The 21,941-nt window shown below is 46.9% G+C and overlaps 2 protein-coding genes across 4 annotated transcripts in view; one reads left to right on the top strand and one right to left on the bottom strand.

The window, feature by feature from the left end:
• LOC117354733 (oocyte zinc finger protein XlCOF6-like) overlaps positions 1–12,622 on the bottom strand; it is a 44,800-nt gene extending 32,178 nt beyond the window's left edge. The window contains exons 1-2 of the mRNA XM_033932673.1: positions 12,591–12,622; positions 6,444–6,570 (exon numbers count right to left, since the gene is read on the bottom strand). Coding sequence (XP_033788564.1) covers positions 6,444–6,570; positions 12,591–12,593 — 130 coding nt within the window. The 5' untranslated portion in view covers positions 12,594–12,622. The remainder of the gene's footprint in view (positions 1–6,443; positions 6,571–12,590) is intronic.
• The window catches only part of LOC117354717 (zinc finger protein 850-like), a 948,741-nt gene that overhangs the window by 756,459 nt on the left and 170,341 nt on the right, over positions 1–21,941 (top strand). The window lies entirely within an intron of this gene.

Consider the following 21,941-nt stretch of genomic DNA (forward strand, 5'->3'; position numbering starts at 1 on the left):
GGCACAGGTTGGTACTCGATTTACTTTGTGGTGCCAAAGAAAGAAGGGACTTTTCAGCCAATCCTAGATTTGAAGGGGGTCAGCAGAATATAAAAATAACCTTACTGGGTTAGACTAATAGTCCATCAAGCCCAGTAGCCTGTTCTCATGGTGGCCAATCTAGGTCACTAGTACCTGGCCAAAACCCAAGGAGTAGCAATATTCCATGCTACCAATACAGGGCAAGCAGTGGCTTCCCCTATGTCTTTTTCAATAACAAAATATGGACTTTTCCTCCAAGAACTTGTCCAAACCTTTCTTTAAACCAGCTACGCTATCCATTCTTACTACATTCTTTGGCAACACATTCCAGAGCTTAACTATTCTCTGAGTGTAAAGAAATTTCCTCCTATTGCTTTTAAGAGTATTTCCCTGTAACTTCATCGAGTGTCCCCTAGTCTTTGTCATTTTTGACTGAGTGAAAAAATCGATCCACTTTCTACTCCACTCAGTATTTTGTAGACTTCAATCCTATCTCCCCTCAGCTGTCTCTTTTCCAAACTGAAGAGCCCCAACCGTTTTAGTCTTTCCTCATACGAGAGGAGTTCCATCTCCTTTATCATCTCGGTCGCTGTTCTTTGAACCTTTTCTAGCACCACTATATCTTTCTTGAGATAAGGAGACCAGAATTGAATGCAATGCTCCAAATGAGGTCGCACCATGGAACGATACAAGGGCATTATAACATTCTTAGTCTTGTTAACCATCCCTTTTTTAATAATTCCCAGCATCCTGTTTGCTTTTTTGGCCGCCGCCACACATTGGGCGGAAGGTTTCATCGTATTGTCTACAATGATACCCAGATCCTTTTCTTGGGCACTGACCCCCAAGGTGGACCCTAGCATCCGGTAGCTGTGATTTAGGTTATTCTTCCCAATGTACATCACTTTGCATTTGTCCACATTAAATTTCATCTGTGGTTGCACTATCAGGTTCTGAGGCCCTGCCCACAACGCTGCATAGTTTAGCATCGTCGGCAAATAGTGTAATTTTGCCTCGGAGTCCCTGAGTCAGATCCCCAACAAAGATATTAAATAGCATCGGGCCCAAGACCGAGCCCTGCGGCACTCCGCTGATCACTCTCGACGTTTTTGAGGGGATACCATTTACCACCACTCTTTGAAGCCTTCCGCTAAGCCAGTCTTGTACCCATGCTGTCAGTGTTTCTCCTATCCTAGCGAGTTCATCTTATTTAATAACCTTCGGTGTGGAACACTATCAAAAGCCTTACTAAAGTCCAAATATACTATGTCCAGGGACTCACCCTCATCCAGTTTTTTTGTTACCCAATCAAAGAAGCTTATCAGATTGGATTGACAAGACCTTCCCGTTGTAAAGCCATGCTGGTGGGGATCTCTTAATTTTTCATCATCCATGAACGTGTCTAATCTGTTCTTAATCAATTTTTCCATGAGTTTACTCACTATTGATATGAGACTCACCGGTCTATAATTTTCAGGCTCCGACCCACCTCCCTTTTTGTGGAGCGGGATAACATTTGCAATTTTCCAGTCTAGGGGTACTTTTCCCTTGCTCATGGAAAGATTGAAGAGCACGGCCAATGGCTCTAACAGGACATCACTCAATTCTCGAAGTACTCTAGGGTGTAGATTGTCCGGGCCCATAGCTTTGTTCACGTTTATTTTTGATAGCTCACGGTGGACTTCGCTTGCAGTAAATTCCATGTCCTGGAATGGGTCTTCCGAACCCCCCTTGTCTGTAGCTGAGGACCGGATCCTGGCGCTTCGCAGGTGTAGAACCGAGCAGAAGTAGTTATTGAGTAATTCTGCTTTGTCTGAATCTGGGTCTGTAAAGTTACCGTCAGGTGTTTTTAGGTGCCCAATGCCGCTTGTGTTCTTCTTCCTGTCGCTAACGTATTTGAAAAAGGATTTCTCCCCTTTCTTTACCTGCCTACCTATGTTTTCTTCCATCCGGAGGTGGAATAGCCCTATACAAAAAAAAAAAGCATACAATCGACAAGCTGGAATCGTTATGGGTTAAAATACCGGGAAGGAAAGGGCCTGAAATAAAAATGGGCTATACTATCGTCCACCCGGGCAAACCGGAGATATCTATGAAGAAATGGAAGCCGAGATGAAGCGAGAATGCAAAAGCGGTAACACGGTTATTATGGGAGACTTCAACTATCCCGAGATAGACTGAAGTCTTGGAAGCTCAAAAAGCGCTAGGGAGACAGAATTCCTGGAGGCTATACAAGATTGTTTCATGGAGCAGCTTGTTAGAGAACCGACGAGAGGAAATGCCACTCCGGATCTAATCCTAAATGGGTTAAGGGGACCTGCAAAGGAAGTGGAAGTAGTGGGACCGTTGGGAAACAGCGATCATAATATGATCAAGTTCAAGGTTGAGGTAAGAATACCGAAAGGAAAGAGAACCATAGCGACGACTTTCAACTTCAGGAAAGGAAACTACGAAGCAATGAGGGAAATGGTAAGGAAGAAACTTAGGAACACTTCCAAGAAATGGCAAATGGTAGAACATGCCTGGTCTTTTTTCAAGGACACGGTGAGCGAGGCGCAAAATCTGTATATCCCCAGATTCAGAAAGGGGTGCAAAAGGAGTCGAACAAAAGACCCGGCATGGATAACTAAAATAGTGAAGGAATCGATAGGCAATAAGAAAAATTCATTCAGGAAATGGAAAAAGGACAAAACTGAGGGGAACTGGAATGAGCACAGGAAGTATCAAAAAGAATGTCACCGTGTGGTTCGAAAAGCCAAAAGAGAGTATGAAGAGAGACTAGCCAAGGAAGCACGAAATTTCAAACCGTTCTTTAGATATGTTAAAGGGAAGCAGCCGGCTAGGGAGGAGGTGGGACTGTTGGATGATGGAGAAAGAAAGGGAGGGGTGAAGGAGGAGAAAGAAGTCGCGGAAAGACTTAACATGTTCTTTTCGTCTGTATTTACAAATGAAGACACAACCAACATACTGGAACCTGAGCAATTCTTCAATGGAGTTCAAGCAGAAAAGTTAACATCCATGGAAGTGAGCCTTGAAGACGTACGCAGGCAGCTAGAAAAATTAAAAACTGACAAATCCCCGGGTCCGGATAGAATCCATCCAAGGGTTCTGAAGGAACTAAAGGAGGAAATAGCTGAACTACTGCAGCAAATTTGCAATATATCCCTGAAAATAGGCGTGATCCCGGAGGATTGGTAGATAGCCAATGTTACGCCCATCTTTAAAAAGGGATCAAGAGCCTTTTGGCTGGAGGTCAGGTGTTATTTAGAATCTTTGGTGGGTTATCCACTCCCCTCGACGGTGGAAGGGATTATTTTTTTGGCTGATGGCCATCTGGGTGGACTTTCTGCAGGCGATAGTCTGCTTATTCGTAAGGGTTATATTGTGGGGAAGAAATGCATTCTTAATCATTGGCTCCAGGACTCCCCACCCACTATCTGGTATTGGCACAATAAATTTCATCTTTTAATGGTCTGGGAGTCCATGTCCGCTCGGTTTTCTCGTTCTCGGAGTAAGCTTTTTCTGTCCATTTGGGCTTCCTATTTGGACACTTTACCCCCTCTGATAAAAAGCCAGGTGGTCAATCGATTGCGGAAGCCCGTTGTCCCTTCTTTGCCAGTGGGTGAGGGTGGGCTTTGAGGGGTGGGGGTGGTAGGGGGGTCTTTGAGTTGGGGGTGGGTGGGCGGGGTGCTTTTGGGGTATGGATTGGCGGGGTCCAGGCTATCAGACCACAGGCTTGGACTCCCCTTCTATTCAATTTCGGGTTCTTCTGTGGGTTGTTTGCTACTAATTTTGTATTGGAAAATGTGATTTCTATTTATTGCGTGTATTTTCTCTTGTGAATAAACAGTTTATACAAAAAAAGGGATCAAGAGGTGACCCGGGAAACTACAGAGTACAGACCGGTGAGTCTGACCTCGGTTCCGGGGAAAATGGCGGAAGCACTGATAAAAGACATCGAACATTTTGAAAGAAACAAACTTCTGATAACCAGCCAACATGGTTTCTGCAAGGGGAGATCGTGCCTAACGAACTTATTGCACTTCTTTGAAGGAATTAATAAACGAGGAGACCCCATATATCTAGATTTCCAAAAAGCCTTTGACAAGGTACCCCATGAAAGCCTACTTCGGAAACTGAAGAACCATGGGGTGGAAGGAGACGTACATAGATGGATTAGAAACTGGTTGGCGGGTAGGAAACAGAGGGTAGGAGTGAAGGGCCACTACTCGGACTGGAGGAGGGTCACGAGTGGTGTTCCGCAGGGCTCGGTGCTCGGGCCGCTGCTATTTAATATATTTATAAATGATCTAGAAACAGGGACGAAGTGTGAGATAATAAAATTCACGGACAACACCAAACTATTTAGTGGAGCTCGGACTAAAGAGGACTGCAAAGAATTGCAGAGGGACTTGAACAAACTAGGGGAATGGGCGACGAGATGGCAACGTTGAGAAATGTAAAGTACTACATGTGGGAAGCAGAAACCCGAGGTACAGCTATACGATGGGAGGGATGTTATTGAAGGAGAGTACCCAAGAAAGGGACTTAGGGGTAATGGTGGACATGGCAATGAAGCCGACGGCACAGTGCGCAGAGGCTGCTAAGAGAGCGAATAGAATGCTAGGTATAATCAAGAAGGTTATTACTACCAGAACAAAAGAAGTTATCCTGCCATTGTATCGGGCGATGGTGCATCCGTATCTGGAGTACTGTGTCCAATATTGGTTGCCGTACCTTAAGAAGGATATGACGTTGAAAGGTCACTTGGACACACAAAGTCAGAGGCGTGAAGAAAGTACAAGAGTTTTATTTACAGCATGCCGGACTCTTATGCAGTGAGCAGCCTGCTTACAAGAGTGCCAGAAACAGGAAATGCACAGACTTTTATGCCCTTTTCACTAAACATATGCAAACTAATATATGCAAAATCTACAACTTCTCATTTGTTACTTCTATAACTTTTCTACAATTATTATTGGTCCTAAGCCAGCACTTGCGATAGGTTCAGGGGTACAACTTATAGTCCTATAGGAAGCTAGTTCATTTATCTGCTTATCTAAGCCTTGCAGTTCTAACTGTTACATGTTTAGGAGGCAGGGTACATCATGGCTCAAACTCTTATCTATTTAGCTTACAATGTGGTAAGGCAGGGACATACATTTCAGGCAGATGATGTCAGCAGATTGTACACTGTTTCCAGCTATATAGGCCAGAGCAGTATTTCAAACAACATTTAACCATTTCATGACCCTACAGTGTTACTCGAGAGGGTTCAGAGGAGAGCGACGCGTCTAATAAAGGGGATGGAAAACCTTTCATACACTGAGAGATTGGAGAAACTGGGTCTCTTTTTCCTGGAGAAGAGGAGACTTAGAGGGGATATGATAGAGACTTACAAGATCATGAAGGGCATAGAGAGAATAGAGAGGGACAGATTCTTCAAACTTTCGAATAATAAAAGAACAAGAGGGCATTCAGAAACGAATGCTAGGAAGTTCTTCTTTACCCAATGTGTGGTGGACACCTGGAATGCACTTCCAGAGGGTGTAATAGGGCAGAGTACGGTACTGGGGTTCAAGAAAGGATTGGACAATTTCCTGCTGGAAAAGGGTATAGAGGGATATAGATAGGGGATTACTGCACAGGTCTTGGACCTGTTGAGCCGCCGCGTGAGCGGACTGCTGGGCACGATGGACCTCAGGTCTGACCCAGCGGAGGCATTGCTTATGTTCTTGTGTCCCACTCTCTATTTGGGGGCAGGGCCCTGCTCAACTCTCTCAATCTTCTCAGCCTGTTCTGCTTTTCATTTTCCCTTGACCCAGCCTTCAGTTTCTCTCCAATCCCTAGCCAGCTGCTGTTCGATGTAGGTTTGGCTCACCAGTCCCTTTTATTGATTATCCCTTCTCCCTCTCCTCTACAAGAAGGTTTAACTCATCTTCAATTTGTGACTTCCCATTGACTTGGATCTCTGCTCGCCCTGGCTCCAGGCACATTCCTGTTTTCCGGGACTGGTTCCTCTTCCCCTTTGGCACTGCAGCCCTTCCTCTGGCGCTCATAGATTCCAGGCCAGATTCTTTGCCCCATGCTCAACCTGAGCTCTGGAAGCCCAGCAAGGATCACAGCTTGAAACCTCAAAGATTACATGCTGAGTGGAAGACCATGTTCTAGCAGCCCAGGGCATAGGAGCTTGCCCGAGTAAGGATTTTAATATGGGGAATAGCAGAAAATCTGTTTGAAGTCTCCTGCTCTCACTATAAACGCGTCTAAATGCTCAGATTTGACTGGCAAAGGCTGGTCTCAAGTGAAAATACCACAGAACCAATCTCAGGTACCGACTCGGGCAAAGTTAAATACAAGATCTGGACTCAGTGAAAAAGTCACAAACAACCTTCAGTAAATGCAGATAATGCAATCCTTACCTAGAGACATGAGGATCTCATAATTTTCCTTCATCACCTCCTTGTAAAGCTCCTTCTGCTCTTCATCTAAATACTGCCACTCCTCTTGGGAGAAGGAGATAAAGACGTCTTCAAACATGACCCGCATCTGAAATAAAACCAGAAACTCACTCAGGGACACAGGGAAACACTCTGAACGCATTAGATTTCAGCTGGATGTACTCTTCTGATATGTGACCTCCCTCATGCCTTTGCTTTGGCTTTGTAACTGTACAGTTTTGTTTTAAATTCTGATTTGTTTGTAGGCTCTTTTTGTTCGTATTTGAGAGATCTCTCGGGGGACCCGTCTGCGGAGGCCCTGCATACAGGACTAAGGGACAATGGCCCTAGTAGGGAAAACAGGCCAAGCACAAAATGGATTCTAGCACAAAATGGATCCTATGATTCTATAAAACTTCCTCTCTGACCACAGCTGCTTGCTGAGAACATCTAAGCATTACATGGAAATGTCCTAACAGCAATGCTGCTCACAGATAAGCACTGAAAAGCAGAACTTGTACTATGGAAAGTCAGTCACAATGCAGTGACTTGGAAATAATTGAAATATCCTGAGCACCTTTAAAACAGTATTCTTGGCAGTCTGGTGAACATTCCCTGACCCTCTCAGAAAATCCTTGCTGGTCTTATGGACCCTCTCTGTCCCCTCACAAGAGACCCTGCTGGACTAGTAGACCCCGACCATATTCTCCCCAAAAACCCACAGACAAAGCCCTGGTGGCTAGGCCAGACCCCTCCCCCCCCCCCCAAAGTCCACCCTGACTGACTAGTGGTAATAGTGGCCCACCCTCCCTCCCATCCCTAACATACGTGCTAGCCATCAGGGAGGGAAATATGCCTACTCCATCCTAGGTGACATCATCAAAATGGTGATGTCCCACTCTTTCATCCTCTCACTTCTCACTTCTCACCTAGCAAGCACTTGCCCTCCCAAAGCATTACCCGACGTATTCCATTCATTGTCCCTCAGGCCCCTTCTTTTCTAATGCTCTGCACAACTGGAGGATTAAGAGGAGAGCAGCTGTATGCCAGATCCTGCTTCTCTGTTGTGCTGACTTGGCTACAAATACTACTTATCATTTCCACAGCAGGTACTTTCTCTGTCCCTAGGGGGCTCCCAATCTAAGTTTTTCTACCTGGGACAATGGAGGGTTAAGTGAGTTGCCCAGGATCAAGATGAAATGCTCCCAGGAGTAAGATTATGCAAAATCTGTGCGGAAAGAAAGGGCAGGGAGGAAAGAAAATGTATAGAAATGCCAGGAAGCAAAAAATGAGAGTGTCCTAAAGCAGGAGGAGAATGAGGAAGAAGAGCCTGGGGAGTGGAGGGAGCAGTGCCAGGAAGCAGAACGTGAGATTGTCCTAAAGCAGGAGGAGAATGAGGAAGAAGAGCCTGGGGAGTGGAGGGAGCAGTGCCAGGAAGCAGAACGTGAGATTGTCCTAAAGCAGGAGGAGAATGAGGAAGAAGAGCCTGGGGAGTGGAGGGAGCAGTGCCAGGAAGCAGAAAGTGAGATTGTCCTAAAGCAGGAGGTGAATGAGGAAGAAGAGCCTGGGGAGTGGATGGAGCAGTGCCAGGAAGCAAATAGTGAGATTGTTCTAAAGCAGGAGGAGAATGAGGAAGAAGAGCCTGGGGAGTGGATGGAGCAGTGCCAGGAAGCAAATAGTGAGATTGTCGTAAAGCAGGAGGAGAATGAGGAAGAAGAGCCTGAGGAGTGGATGGAGCAGTGCCAGGAAGCAGAAAATGGGATTGTCCTAAAGCAGGAGAAGAAGGAAGAAGAGCCTGTGGAGTGGAGAGAGTAGTGCCGGGAAACAGAAAGTGAGTTTGTCCTAAAGCAGGAGGAGAATGAGGAAGAACAGTCTGGGGAGGAAGCATAATGTGGAGAGGAAGCATAATGTGTCCGTTTTGAGAATTTATATCCCCTTTTACTAAACCGCAATAGCAGTTTTTAGTGCAGGGAAACTATGAGCGTTGAGAGCAGCGCGGGGCATTCTGCGCAGCTCCCTGCGCTAAAAACTCCAGACCTCAGTCTCTCACCCAACTTTCTTTCTCCCTGCCCCCTTCTTTCTTTCTGTCTCCCTGCCTCCCTTTCTTTCTCTCTCTCTCCATGCCCCCTTTCTTTCTGTTCCCCTTCTTTCTTTGTTTCCTTGCCCCCCCTTCTTTCTACCTCCTTGCCCTCCACCAAGCCACTAGGTTTTCCACTGCTGCCATCGGGGAACAGGCCCCCAAGCCACCACAGCCCCAAGCTCTCCCTGTAGAAGCATTGCACTTGACCAGCATTCCGTTCCCCGACATCGGAGAGGAGTTCCGGGCCAGCCATTGGGGAGCGGAATGCTGGTCGGTGTGACGCTTCCCAGGGAGAGTGGTGGGGGACGTCGGGGAGAGGAAGGCTGATCAGCCTGGTATATCAGGATGGCAACACGAGTCTATCACGGAACCCGGGATGGGCTCCGTGATCAACTCGCGTTGCCTTCCTGATCTACCAGTCAATCGCAATAAACATATTGAGCACCCCTGATATAGATCTTCTTGCTAGGTTTCCTGACATGACATGAGCACCCCCCAATACTTTTTCTTCCTTGCTAACAATCAATATTTGTTCACTTTTCAGGGCTACCACCATACAGCCAGTCATTTTTAGTGGAAACAATTTTTTATTGAACAACTAGAAAAACAGGAAAAAATGCAACAGACGATATAGTACATGTTCAAAAATGTTTCATGCCATATACAACAACAACACCCTCCTCAATAACCCTCCCAGAGGACAGAAAATTAAAAACAAAACAAAACTCTGTTCTCCCTAGCCCTCTCCCCAGCATAGGAGTGCAAAACACAGTATATGGAATAAGCCAAAAGAGAAAACCAAAGAACACAGTAGGAAGTACAAAATTTGTTCCAAGGCAGAGAACAAGTATCCCCCAAGCCCAAGCTCCCCCCCCCCAATATATACAAGAAAAGATCAAGCGTTTCATCCCCCCTAAGAGGAAGAGATCTGAACAGGACCAAATTGAAAATATGACAATCAGGGCCCTGGACTCTGATGAGCCCCAAGAAACAAAGTATAAGACCTCCCCCCCCCAACAAAGCACTGAAGATAAGAATGCTTTTTGGTACAGGAACAAGAGTCCGTTAGTCACTGGAACAGCTGTAAATTAGGTTGGCAGCAATTAGGTTTCCTTTATGTGATGGAATCCAGATGTATAAAAGTCCGGTTCTCTCTCTCAGGCAGAGAGTCACAAGAGGTAACTTTTCAGGTCTTAATTATTATAGAAGATGCAAAGTAACCTATGATAAGATGCAAGCTTCCTCACATCCTAGCACAGACTAATAATAATTAGGTATCTTCCACTTGGTTCTCGTCAGATGACCTCCCCGGACCAATCCAGAAACATAAATTAGATGAATAGCCTTTCTGTACAGAGTCTCGCACAGGCTGAGAAACAGAGGCGCCTCATCCTCAAATTGATTTTTAAAAATGTGGATCTTACGGTCCAAACCCAACCGCAAACCCTCCACCTCCAAAAGCAGACATAATGACTTCTTCCTCTTCCTCTTCTTTTTCTTCCTTCAATTTCTCTTTCCTCTTATCTTTTCTTTTACTAATTTTTCATGAACAGTCCTAGTACTTTAGATCTTTTAAAACGATTCAATTCTACATTGCACAATGTAACTGAATATTAGTTATACTAAATGTTTTGTTTTATATTTTGATACCATGTACTTGAACTGTTTCTTATATTTTTTCAAAAAAATCAATAAAAAATATTGAACTAAAAAAAAAAAAATAAATAAGAAAATGAGCAAAATAATCAGTAGCCAGAATACCTTCGCGAAGTTGGAAAGTACGCCAAGAAGGAAGCGTGTCATCAGGAGTGAGAACATATTCCAACATGGTCAGTCCTAGCTGGAACCAACGTTGAAAGGGAAAAAGAAGTCTGGCCCAGCAAAAACTGAAGATTCCCCTGAATGAGCAGTAAATCAGACATCCCTGACCTCCCCCCCCCCCCATCTGAGCACCAAAACCCTCCAAATATCATGTAAAGAGCCTAATAAAAGACTAGTGCTCAAGTAAGAAGGGAGGGACGCACGAGGAACATGCAACAAGGAAGATAAATGCCAGGGGCAATAGAAGGCCAATTCATAATCAAAACAAGTATATTGTGACCAAGAAGGGTCTGTCCTGCTTTGGTCATGGTGTTTTCATGGGTTGTCCACTAGGGGGAGCTGGTAAGCCCAAGAACTTGCCTGGTGGCAGATATTCAGATCACCACCGGGGGAGCCCAAGAGCTGTGCAAGCACCTGCTGACTCAGCCAGATCAGGGCATGTCCCTTTGCTAGAAAAGCCAGCAGTTTGGAACAAGCAGTAAGGCAGGCTAGGGAGAAGGATAAGGTTCCTCTCCCAGGATGACCCCCCTGGTCCAGGCAGAGGTGAGACCAATACACCCATGGAGGTAATTGAGGCTGGTGACTCACTGGATCTACAACTTCCGGATGAAGAAACAGCTATGGAGTTGCAAGAGAGTCTACCTGTGGAATTTGGTGAAGATCCTGTACCGATGGAGGTTGGAGTTACTACCAGGTGCCAGTAATGATTTTATACACTGGGAATTTGTTTTGACTTTCTATTTTTGAACTCTGCATTTTGGGTTTGAATATTTGAAGCTAAGAGTGTTTATTTTGTGTGAGGTTTGCAAACACCCAGGGAGGGAATTTTGATAGCTGTTTTGAAAGGCAAACCTAGGACACTGTTTATTTCCCAGCAGTGCTCCAAAGGCTGCTGGAGGCTTCGGTTTTGGGAACTGTGAACTGTGCACATAATAGAGCAGAGAACTTGATTGCTGGTATTATAACCTGCATGGGAGCAGGCTGAGAGCTCCTCAGGCTAATAAGCTCTGAGGAGAGCAAAAGCTCAGGAACATTATTATTCTTTATTGGAAAGAAAGAAACCTGAGCTACTATTTTGTTTTGGTATTTTGTTTTTGCCTTTTGATTCTTGTTGCAAAGATCATTATCCATTTTCCTTGTGCCATTCTTGACTTTATTTTGGGAGTAAAACATATTATTATACAACTGGAGTGGTGTTTTTGCTAAGTTCCTATGAATACTCCAATCCTGCAGGGTGACTCCAGTCCGGGTCACACGTCAGTGCACTTCTTATGTTTAACCGCTAGGGGTGCTGCTGAGTCCCGATCTCGGGCTGCACAGTGATCAAAATATTCATGCTGGTCTAAGAACCAGTCCCCAAGATAGCGAAGTAAACAGGCCTGATTATATTTTTGCATATTGGGAACACCCATGCCACCCCTCGACCAAGACCCCAACAGGTAACGAAAAGCCGGACGAGGTTCCCCCTCCCCAAAGAAACCGAGATAAAAGCTGATATAATGCTCGAAGATCTTTTTGCAGAAGACAAATAGGTAGCTCCAGCATAACATAAAGCCATTTGGAAAAAATGATCATATTAAAGCACTGAATATGGCCATGTACCAAATGGGGAAAAAGTTTACAACCATCGAGACGTTGACGAGTGGATTCAAAGAGCAGGTGGAAGTTAGCTTGTTTAAGGGAAGAAACCGAAGAAGTAAGTTGTATACCCAAATAACGTAAAGCTTGGTCTGCCCATTTTAGCGGAAAGACCCCCGGCCAAGTATCACGGACCTCAAGAGTCGTAGGAAGGGCCAGAGACTTATCAAGATTCAGCCGAAACCCCGCAAAGTCTCCATATTCAGCCATCACCATCAAGAGAGAAGGCAAGGCCGTGACAGGTCGAGTAAGGTGAACGAGGAGGTCATCTCATAAGCCAATAATTTAAATTCCACAGTGCCAATGGAAACCCCACTAATATCAGGATTCTGCAAAATCTCACGGACCAAAGGGGGGATAAAGGGCATCCCTGTTGAGTGCCCTGCTGGATCACAAAAGATTCAGAGAGCAGCCCATTAACCCAAATGAGCACAAAGAGCACAGACAGCATTAAAAAAAGCCTTCAAACCCATAATGGCGTAACGTGGCAAACAGGAACGACCATGCGTCAGATTCAGTGCTTTTGGATTTCCATTTATGAGTGCTCAATATAGTTACCAATTTTTAAAACTGCTAATTTTCCTACTCACCATAGTGGTTTCAAACTCCTAGGAGCCCTTTTTCTCTGTCTTTATCAAAGTTTGCAGAGGAAATGAGCCACTTCCTCTTTTTCTGCTACTCTCATATGGCGGGTTGATGCGTCTTTGTGACAAAATTGCAATCCACATTTAGATTTTATGAACTGTTGGGGAAAAGGTCAGATTTCAGAATATTGCATTTAGGTATATTCGTGCCTAAGGTTTATTTTGTTTTAAACGTAGTGTGTTTTTGTGTTGAATCTGCTAAAGTGGAACTAGTATTAGGTATGTGTCAGTGTTTGGGGAATGCTGGGAGTTGTAGTGCTATATTTCTTTACCGTGAAATTGTTTGACATTATTTCCTGTTTCTTCTCTCATTATTCATGTCTCCATAATGGCTGGAATACATTTAATGGGGTTCTTATGATTCTCTCACTCCCTAAATAGTAATAATAATTAAAAATGTTTTGTGAAAGTCACTTCAAGGTGCCACATACCGAAATGAAAGTAACTTCTGCTTTTCATTTCCTATGGGTTTTGATAAAGAGAGCAGTGACATGCCACGCCGTTAACCCATTCTATGCTGTTAGTTTCTAATGCTTAAGTACCCGAGTGAATATACTCTGTCCTGAGTCCCCTTAGAAAATAAGACATCTTAGATGAATGCTGCTGTACATATTCTATTAACGATACTACTTTCTGTATTCACTGATAACATAGTTACAAATATTCTGTCCTTATTAAGGACCGCTCCATAAAGGCATCTGCAGTATTAAACAAAGCTGTTTGCTAAATATAATTCTAATTTCAAAGTTTTAGGTGTTATTTCCTGTTCTATAGCTATATCGCTATTAACAATTTACCTGCACAGTATTAAGAACATAAGAATTGCCACTGCTGGGTCAGATCAGTGTTCCATCGTGCCCAGAGACCAGTGCCCTGAGTCCAGGCTTATCTGCGTATGTTCTGGTTCAGCAGGAACTTATCTAACCTTTTCTTGAATCCCTGTAGGGTGCTTTCCCCTACAACAGACTCCGGAAGAGCGTTCCAGTTTTCTACCACGCTCTGAGTGAAGAAGAACTTCCTTACGTTTGTACAGAATCTATCCCCTTTTAACTTTAGAGAGTTCCCTCTCAGTGGCATACCAAGGGGGGGGGGGGCGAACCGCCCCGGGTTCACGGCTTGGGGGGGTGCACAGCTGGCCAGGTCCGGGTCCTCCTGCCCTTCCTTTCCTCTGGCCCGCGTTGCTGCAATCTTACCTCCCCCCGACGACAAGAAGTCTTTCCAACGTCAATTCTGACGTCGGAGAGGACGTTCCAGGCCAGCCAGGCAGTGATTGGCTGGTCCGGAACGTCCTCTCCAATGTCAGAATTGACGTCGGAAAGACTTCTTGTCGGCGGGGGGAGGTAAGATTGCAGTAGCGCGGACTGGGGGAAAGGAAGGAGAGAGGCGCATTTTTTTTTTCCGCAGCAGGGAGGGCAGAATGTAGGCAGGCAAGCTAGCTGGCTTTAGCACGGTAGGGAGGGAGGGAGATAGATAGGCAGGCAGGCAGGCAGGCTGGCTTTGGGGGTGGACAAAATCTGGAAGGTAGTGGGGGGACATAAGAAGGAGGCATCGGGGGGCACTAAGGACACGGGAAGGGGGCACTGCGGGCATTATGGACACAGGACGGAGGCACTGGGGGCATTATTGACACGGGACGGAGGCACTAAGGACATGAGAAGGAGGCACTGGGGGCACTAAGGACACAGGACAGAGGCACTGGGGGCACTATGGACACGTGAAGGATGCACTGGGGCACTATGGACACAGGACGGAGGCACTGGGGGCACTATGGACATAGGACGGAGGCACTGGGGGCAATATGGACACAGGACAGAGGTACTGGGGGCACTAAGGACATGGAAAGGAGGCACTGGGGGCACAAAGGACATGGGAAGGAGGCACTGGGGGCACAAAGGACATGGGAAGGAGGCACTGGGGGCACTATGGACATGGGAAGGAGGCACTGGGGGCACTATGGACACAGGACGGAGGCACTGGGGCACTAAGGACATGAGAAGGAGGCACTGGGGGCACTAAGGACACAGGACGGAGGCACTGGGGGCACTAAGGACATGAGAAGGGGGCACTAAGGACACAGGACGGAGGTACTGGGGGCACTATGGACACAGGACGGAGGCACTGGGGGCACTATGGACACAGGACAGAGGTACTGGGGGCACTAAGGACATGGGAAGGAGGCACTGGGGGCACAAAGGACACGGGACGGAGGCACTGGGGGCACTATGGACATGGGAAGGAGGCACTGGGGGCACTATGGACACAGGACGGAGGCACTGGGGGCACTAAGGACATGAGAAGGAGGCACTGGAGGCACTAAGGACACAGGACGGAGGCACTGGGGGCACTATGGACACGGGAAGGATGCACTGAGGGCACTATGGACACGGGAAGGATGCACTGTGGGCACTATGGACACGGGAAGGATGCACTGGGGGCACTTTGGACACAGGACGGAGGCACTGGGGGCACTATAGACACAGGACGGAGGCACTGGGGGCACTGTAGACACGGGAAGGAGGCACTGGGGGCACTAAGGACACGGGAAGGAGGCACTTGGGGCACTATGGACACAGGACGGAGGCATTGGGGTCACTAAGGACATGGGAAGGAGGCACTGGGGGCACTAAGGACACAGGATGAATGCACTGGGGGCACTAAGGACACGGGAAGGAGGCACTGGAGGCACTAAGGACATGGGAAGGAAGGAGGGAGGGAGGGAATAGAAAGGGACAATTGTTGGGCCTGAGTGCAGAAAGAAAGAAATGAAAGAAAGGATACACAGTCAATTAATAGATGTCCCCTTTTGAAGAAAAAAATAAATGGTCACGTTACCTCTGACTTACTTTCTCTGCAGCAGAGTCAGCAGCCTCGCTGAGGTGCAGGAAGGTCCCGCGATGACTCGTCTCCAGACGAGTCATCAGGAGACCTTCCAGCATGCGGCTGCCAAGTCCGCCCCAGAACAAGTACGTCGGAGTGGTGTGGACTGGCAGCCAGCAGCTACAGTCATCGTGGGACCTTGCTGCATGAAGGGAGAGAAAGGAGCAGGACTGCTGGAATGGAAGAGTGGTAGAGGGAAAGAAAGGGGGCAGGGTGGTATGGAAGGGTGGTGCTGATGGAATTGATGTACAAAGGGGAGAGACATAAGGGGGAAGGATATTGGAGGGAAAGAAAGGGGGCAGATGCTGATTGAAGAGAGGTGGATGGAGAGAGAAAGGGCAGACATTGGATGGTAGTGGGGAGCCTATGCTGGATGGAAGTGCAGATGGGAGAGATAGGGGAGCAAATGCATGAAGGAAATGAGAGGAGAGAAAGAGGGTAGCAGATGCTGGAGGAAAGTGGACAGAGAGAGAAGATACTAGATGGAAGGGTTGGAGAAAGAGGGTACATGATGGAAGGAGAGGATAAATAAAAGGAGGTCACATGATGGGGAGAAAAGGATTGAGTTAGGGAAACACTGGAGGGGTGAGGGAAAGAGGTGGCAAGCTTTAGGTAGACAGTAAAAAAGGCATGGATGAGAGGGTTGTAAGAATGTAATCTAGATAGATGCAAAAAATAAATTGAAAAGGAAAATGAGGGAAAAAGGGAAAGGGATTGCAGAGGAGAGGTGTGGGAGAGGGAAGGAGAGGAGAGAGATGCCAGACCAATGGGGGTGAAAGGAGAGATGGAAGGGGGAGGCATACAGTTTCTGGAAGGGGCATAGAAGGAGAGAAAATGCCATATAGGGGAAGAGAGACGGCAGATAGTGGATGGAAGGAAGAGAGTAGCAAGAAGATGAGGAAAGCAGAAACCACAGAAGACAAAGGTAGAAAAAAATTTTGTATTTATTTATTGCTTTAGGAGACATGTGTCACTGTTTCTGTGGAGCATTGTATGCAGAGTCCAGCTTCTTGTTGGCTCAATTTAACCTTTGTCTATGTATTTCTATTTTATCCCCCCTTTTACAAAACTGTGGAGCGTTTTTAGCGCCAGCCGTGGTGGTAGCAGCTCTGATGCTCAGAATTCTATGAGCATCAGAGCTGTTACCACTGTGACTAAAATCCACACTACAGTTTTGTAAAAGGGGGAGGGGTTAGTTTGTGATGACATATTCCATACTAGGTGAAGGTGTTTTCTGTGTTCGGTGTGTTCGAAAGACATGGTTTTCTGTTAGGATAGACTGCAGGATTGATCTGTACTAGTCTGGCTTGTTTAATTTTACAATGGGTGTATTGATGTTGTACTTCTCACTGCAGTATGTAAGATGCTGCCATTTCCTAGGTATTCACTCTTGTGTGACGTGTGGATTGTTACTAAAAATCATGTTTTCATGCAGTTGGGGGGGAGGGGTGTCAAAAAATGATAGGCCCCGGGTGTCACATATACTAGGTACGCCACTGTGTCTGAAAGTCTTTGGAGATCAATAGGTGTTATACTAAGGACTTCTCAACCGCGCAGACTTTTGCTTTTAGCCTCTGATCAACGAGTTTCTGTACCAGGACCCTTAGGGCCCCCTGAGGAAGACAGTTTTGTCGAAACACGGACCGTTTGGGTCCTAGATATTTCTTTCCGTGGATTATTGGATTGAACTTTCAATAAAGCCTGCATCTTGATCATCTTCTCCACAGTGTCTTTGGTTTTATCAGATTTTTATTTCTGTGGAGTACGTAGGGTCAACCTGTTGTTATAATGTGGAACCAGGAGCTGATTATTGCCGCTATCAGTTCATGTTTGTTTGGCGGTCGCTTTGCTGCTACTGATCTCTTAAATTTGGTCTTGAGGCTCTCAATGGGGTTGAGATCTGGGCTGTTTCCTGGCCAGTCCAGCAACTCAACCTTGTTCTCTTTGAACCAGGCGAGGCATTTCCTGGCCGTGTGGCATGGGGCGCCATCCTGTTGAAAAATCGAACGGTCGACTGGCACCAAAGATGTCTCTGGCTGAGGGCAGGACCTTGGGCTGAAGGTATTTGTCAGCATTTATCACTCCATCGAGCACCTGCAACCGACCCACAACATCTGTGCACATGCAGACTCACACCGTCACACTCGGAGGATGCGTCATGGAGGCGAGCAGTCCTCGCCTGGTCACTGACAAACATAGTGGACACCGTCGCTGCCAAATATGGAGATTCGGGTCTCATCACTCCACAACACCTTCTTCCACAGCTGTGTGGCTCAGCTGGCATGCCCTTAAGCCCAGTTCAAACATTTGGAGATATGATAGAAACTTATAAGATCATGAAGGGTATAGCGAAGGTAGAGAGGGCCAGATTCTTCAGACTGACGGGGGCAACAAAAACTAGAGGGCACTCAAAAAAATTGAGGGGAGATAGATTTAGAACAAATGCTAGGAAGTTCTTCTTCACCCAGAGGGTGGTGGACACCTGGAATGCGCTTCCAGAGGAGGTGGTTGAGCAGAGTACGATTTTGGGTTTCAAAAAGGGATTGGACGAGTTCCTGAAGGGAAAGGGGATCCAGGGGTACAATTAGAGGGTTACTATACAAGACAAAATGCTCTTGAGTAATAGATCACTACAGGTCCTTGACCTGGGGGGCCGCCTGATGGACCTATGGTCTGACTCGGCAGAGGCCATGCTTATGTGCTTATGTTCTTATGAACTGCACTGAGGAAGGGCTTTTTCCTGGGAATTCTTGCTTGCAGGCGTGCTTTCTAAAGTCTCTGGCAAACTGTCCAGCCTGACACCAACACCCCCGTTTCAGACATGACTTACTGATGTCAGCGGCAGTTCATTTTCAATTCTGTAGAGCCATTCTCACTCTGCTTCTACCAGTCTGAAGTGTTCTAACTTTTTTCCAGCCCTGTTTTTTGATGCTTCATAAGAACATAATAGCTTTACTGGGTCAGACCAATGGTCCATCAAGCCCAGTGGCCCGTTCTCACAGTGGCCAATCCAGGTCACTAGTACCTGGCCAAAACCCAAGGTGTAGCAACATTCCATGCTGCCAAGGCCAGTATTGGGCAGGCTTGCATGGCGTGTGTCCCGTATATGGACATTCAGTTAAGTACGGGCTGGAGAGGGTTTCGATGGCTGGGATGGTTAAGATGGACTGGAGTGAGCTTTGATAGAGACTCCAGGAGATGGAACCTTAAGCACACTGCTGGGCAAATACGTTTTTTAGGGCAGGGGACACAGGAGAGGGTAGCCGTAGCACCAGCGAGTGAAGGAAATCGCTCACAGGGCCCTCGATAACCAGAGGACACTCGCTGAAAATCAGGGGAGGGAAATTTCAGGGTGATGCTAGAAAGTACTTCTTCACCGAAAGGGTGGTCGATCATTGGAACGAGCTGCCTCAGCAGGTGATTGAGGCCAACAGCGTGACAGATTTTAAGAGAAAATGGGATATTCACATGGGATCAATAGGGGAGTAAAAGTCAGGGAGTGGGTCATTGGCATGGGCAGACTCGATGGGCTATAGCCCTTTTCTGCCGTCAATTTCTATGTTTCTATGTTTCTATACTCCAACCGCCTCTTTCTGTACTAAAGTCGGGCCTCACCAATCAGGAGCTGCTTTGACATGCAACTGCCCTCTCCTGCCTCCCCTTCGTGGTCGGAAAATACCGTAAATAACCGGGACCGCGAACCACGGACTGCAAATTCGCGGGGGAGCACTGTACATGAATTTCCCTCTGTCCTGGTGGGCTCTCAATCTGTCTAATGTACCTGGGGCAAGGGGGGGATTAAGTGACTTGCATTAGTTTTTCAATATCTGTATCTAGGAGGGGGGGGGGCAGTTGTAAGCCATGTAAAATGGAAGAGAGAGGAAATGGCTGACAGGCCTCTTAGTTTAGAATAACGGCTTCACCTGTGGTGGTGGATTTTTTTATTTTTTTTCATCATTTTGCTAAATTACACTGTTTGAGTTTTAACCCCACATGGGACATGTCCGAGCAGAACCAGCAGAGTTATCTGATGTCATGACATTGTGGTAGAATTAAGCTCCTGGTGACCCAGATAAGTGAAGAGGCCACTGCTAGGCCCTCCAATGTTTCTAAAGGACCTCACGCCAACAACCCAATTGCTGTAGATAATATGCGTTTAATAAGGAAAGGCAGAGATCAAATGCATCCAAATAGGTTAGAGTAACAGCAGTGGGGCATCCGTCTACCTTTTATAACCAAGTCCTGCCTAGCTACTAATTACATCCTTCATTTCTATTGGATCGTCACACTTTGGCCTATTTAATGAAGCTTGGTGTCACATATGACGTCTCTATTTTCCCTGACAAAGGGCCCCCTCCCTCCGAAACTTCTTTATAGTCAGCAGTTTCCACCTGTGACCTGGAGTTAGGTGGTTTCGCTGGTGACCCAAGCATTTCTTGGAAAGTCCCAGAATACAACATCCACCACTTGTCGCAGTCAGCAGATAGTTGCCAGCTTCTAGGGCAAAGATGAAGTCCTCTCGCTGACAAGGAAAAATATACTTGTCTCTCTCGAATGCCTCTTCTGAAGGTCTTTCCCCCCTCATAAGGAAATGAGTTCTGAGAAACCAGAGGGGCTTATATGAGCTACACCAGAGCTGGGCAAACTTTTTGACTCGCGGGCCACAATTTGACAGAGGGGCCGGACCAAAAGCAGTGTTTCTCTCAACTAATATAAATTAAATGTAGATGATCATCTCTCCCTTCTTCTCCTTCACCCCTTCTCTCCTCCACCTGAGCAGCATCTTTCCTCCCCTCTCACCCATCCCCTTGTGCTTTCCCTCCCTCCCATTCCTTGTGCAGCCAAACCCCGCTGACTCTCCCATCCTTCCATCCCATCTGAACCCCGCCAACCGCGAGCCCTACAGACCTCCCTCCAGAGCAGATGTCATCAGTAATGCGGCACACGGAAGGCCCTGGCAGGAGAAGGCCGTGAAGCAGCCTGTTTAGAGTTCCGCCGGCCCGACGCTGCTCTGGAGGGAAGTCTGTAGGGCTCGCGGTCGGCGGGCCGGATTAAAAAAACTAAACACCGCGGGCCATAGTTTGCCCATGTCTCAGCTAGAGGGTGAGAGGCGCCTGGGGTGGGGGGTGGGGCCGCCTCCCGCCCCTTCCCCCCTCCTGCCTACCGCTTATGCCTCCCTTCCCCTGTACTTCTAGTTCAAGTTATTGCAAGCGGTGGCCAGTAGTGTGCTCCTCGCAACCCTGTCTGCTCTCCCTCTGACTGTGTGTGGTACCCGGGAAAGGGAAGGTGGGTCAGAGAGGAGGAGGAGGGCTGCAGGCGCCCCCACAAACGTGGTGCCTGTGTCGGACTGCCCCCCTTAGTAGGCCAGTACCTGAAGACAAGAAACTCTTCATGGTGGAACACCGAAAGGCCAGATGTACGTTATATTAGATATTTCTTCATTCAATTTTCTATACCGTCCTCCCAGGAGAGAGTAAAACGGCTTACATGAATTTATTCAGGTACTCAAGCATTTTTCCTCCCCCTTCACTGCAGGAATTATACAAGGTCTGCTTTGCCCTAGGACCGAAAATTCAGAGGGAAGTGGTCTTCCTTTCCTATGCAGGGGAGAAGGCTGCTGTAAGGTGATCAAAGAGAGAGACACACGGGTAATATTTCTTTTCATTCATTCATTTATTTATTTCAATATGCAAAAAACAGTACGAAATATAACCCTTCAACTGGTTAATCGATAACTCTGGAAGATAGTCAAATAGAGAAACAGCCCAATGTCAATTGGTACAAAGGAACCCCATAGAGCCCTACCCTCGCTTGCCCAAGGCTCAAAATAACAAACTGAAGAGAGACGAAAAGGTGACACCCTATACATCAAGCATCAGCAATACCTCGCCATGTTATATAAGAGAGTCCCAAACCTTATGAGGGCCGCCGCTGGGCATGATGGACTCCCTTGAAAAGAGGAGGCTGAGAGGGGACATGATCAAAACATTCAAAATACTGAAGGGAATAGACTTAGTAGATAAGGACAGGTTGTTCACCCTCTCCAAGGTAGGGAGAACGAGAGGGCACTCTCTAAAGTTAAAAGGGGATAGATTCCGTACAAACGTAAGGAAGTTCTTCTTCACCCAGAGAGTAGTGGAGAGCTGGAACGCTCTTCCGGAATCTGTTGTAGGGGAAAACACCCTCCAGGGTTTCAAGGCTAAGCTGGACAAGTTCCTGCTAAACTGGGACATACGCAGGTAAGGCTGGACTCATTTAGAGCACTGGTCTTTGACCTGGGGGCCGCCGCGTGAGCAGACTGCTAGGCAAGATGGACCACTGGTCTGACCAAGCAGCGCCAATTCTTATGTTCTTATGTTCCTAATGTTTGCAACGCATAACCTGCCTGGTCTCAGTAATTAGGAGTTATCTCTGTGCCTC

The sequence above is a fragment of the Geotrypetes seraphini genome, chromosome 2 (assembly GCF_902459505.1).
Source record: "Geotrypetes seraphini chromosome 2, aGeoSer1.1, whole genome shotgun sequence".
Lineage (NCBI taxonomy): Eukaryota > Metazoa > Chordata > Amphibia > Gymnophiona > Dermophiidae > Geotrypetes > Geotrypetes seraphini.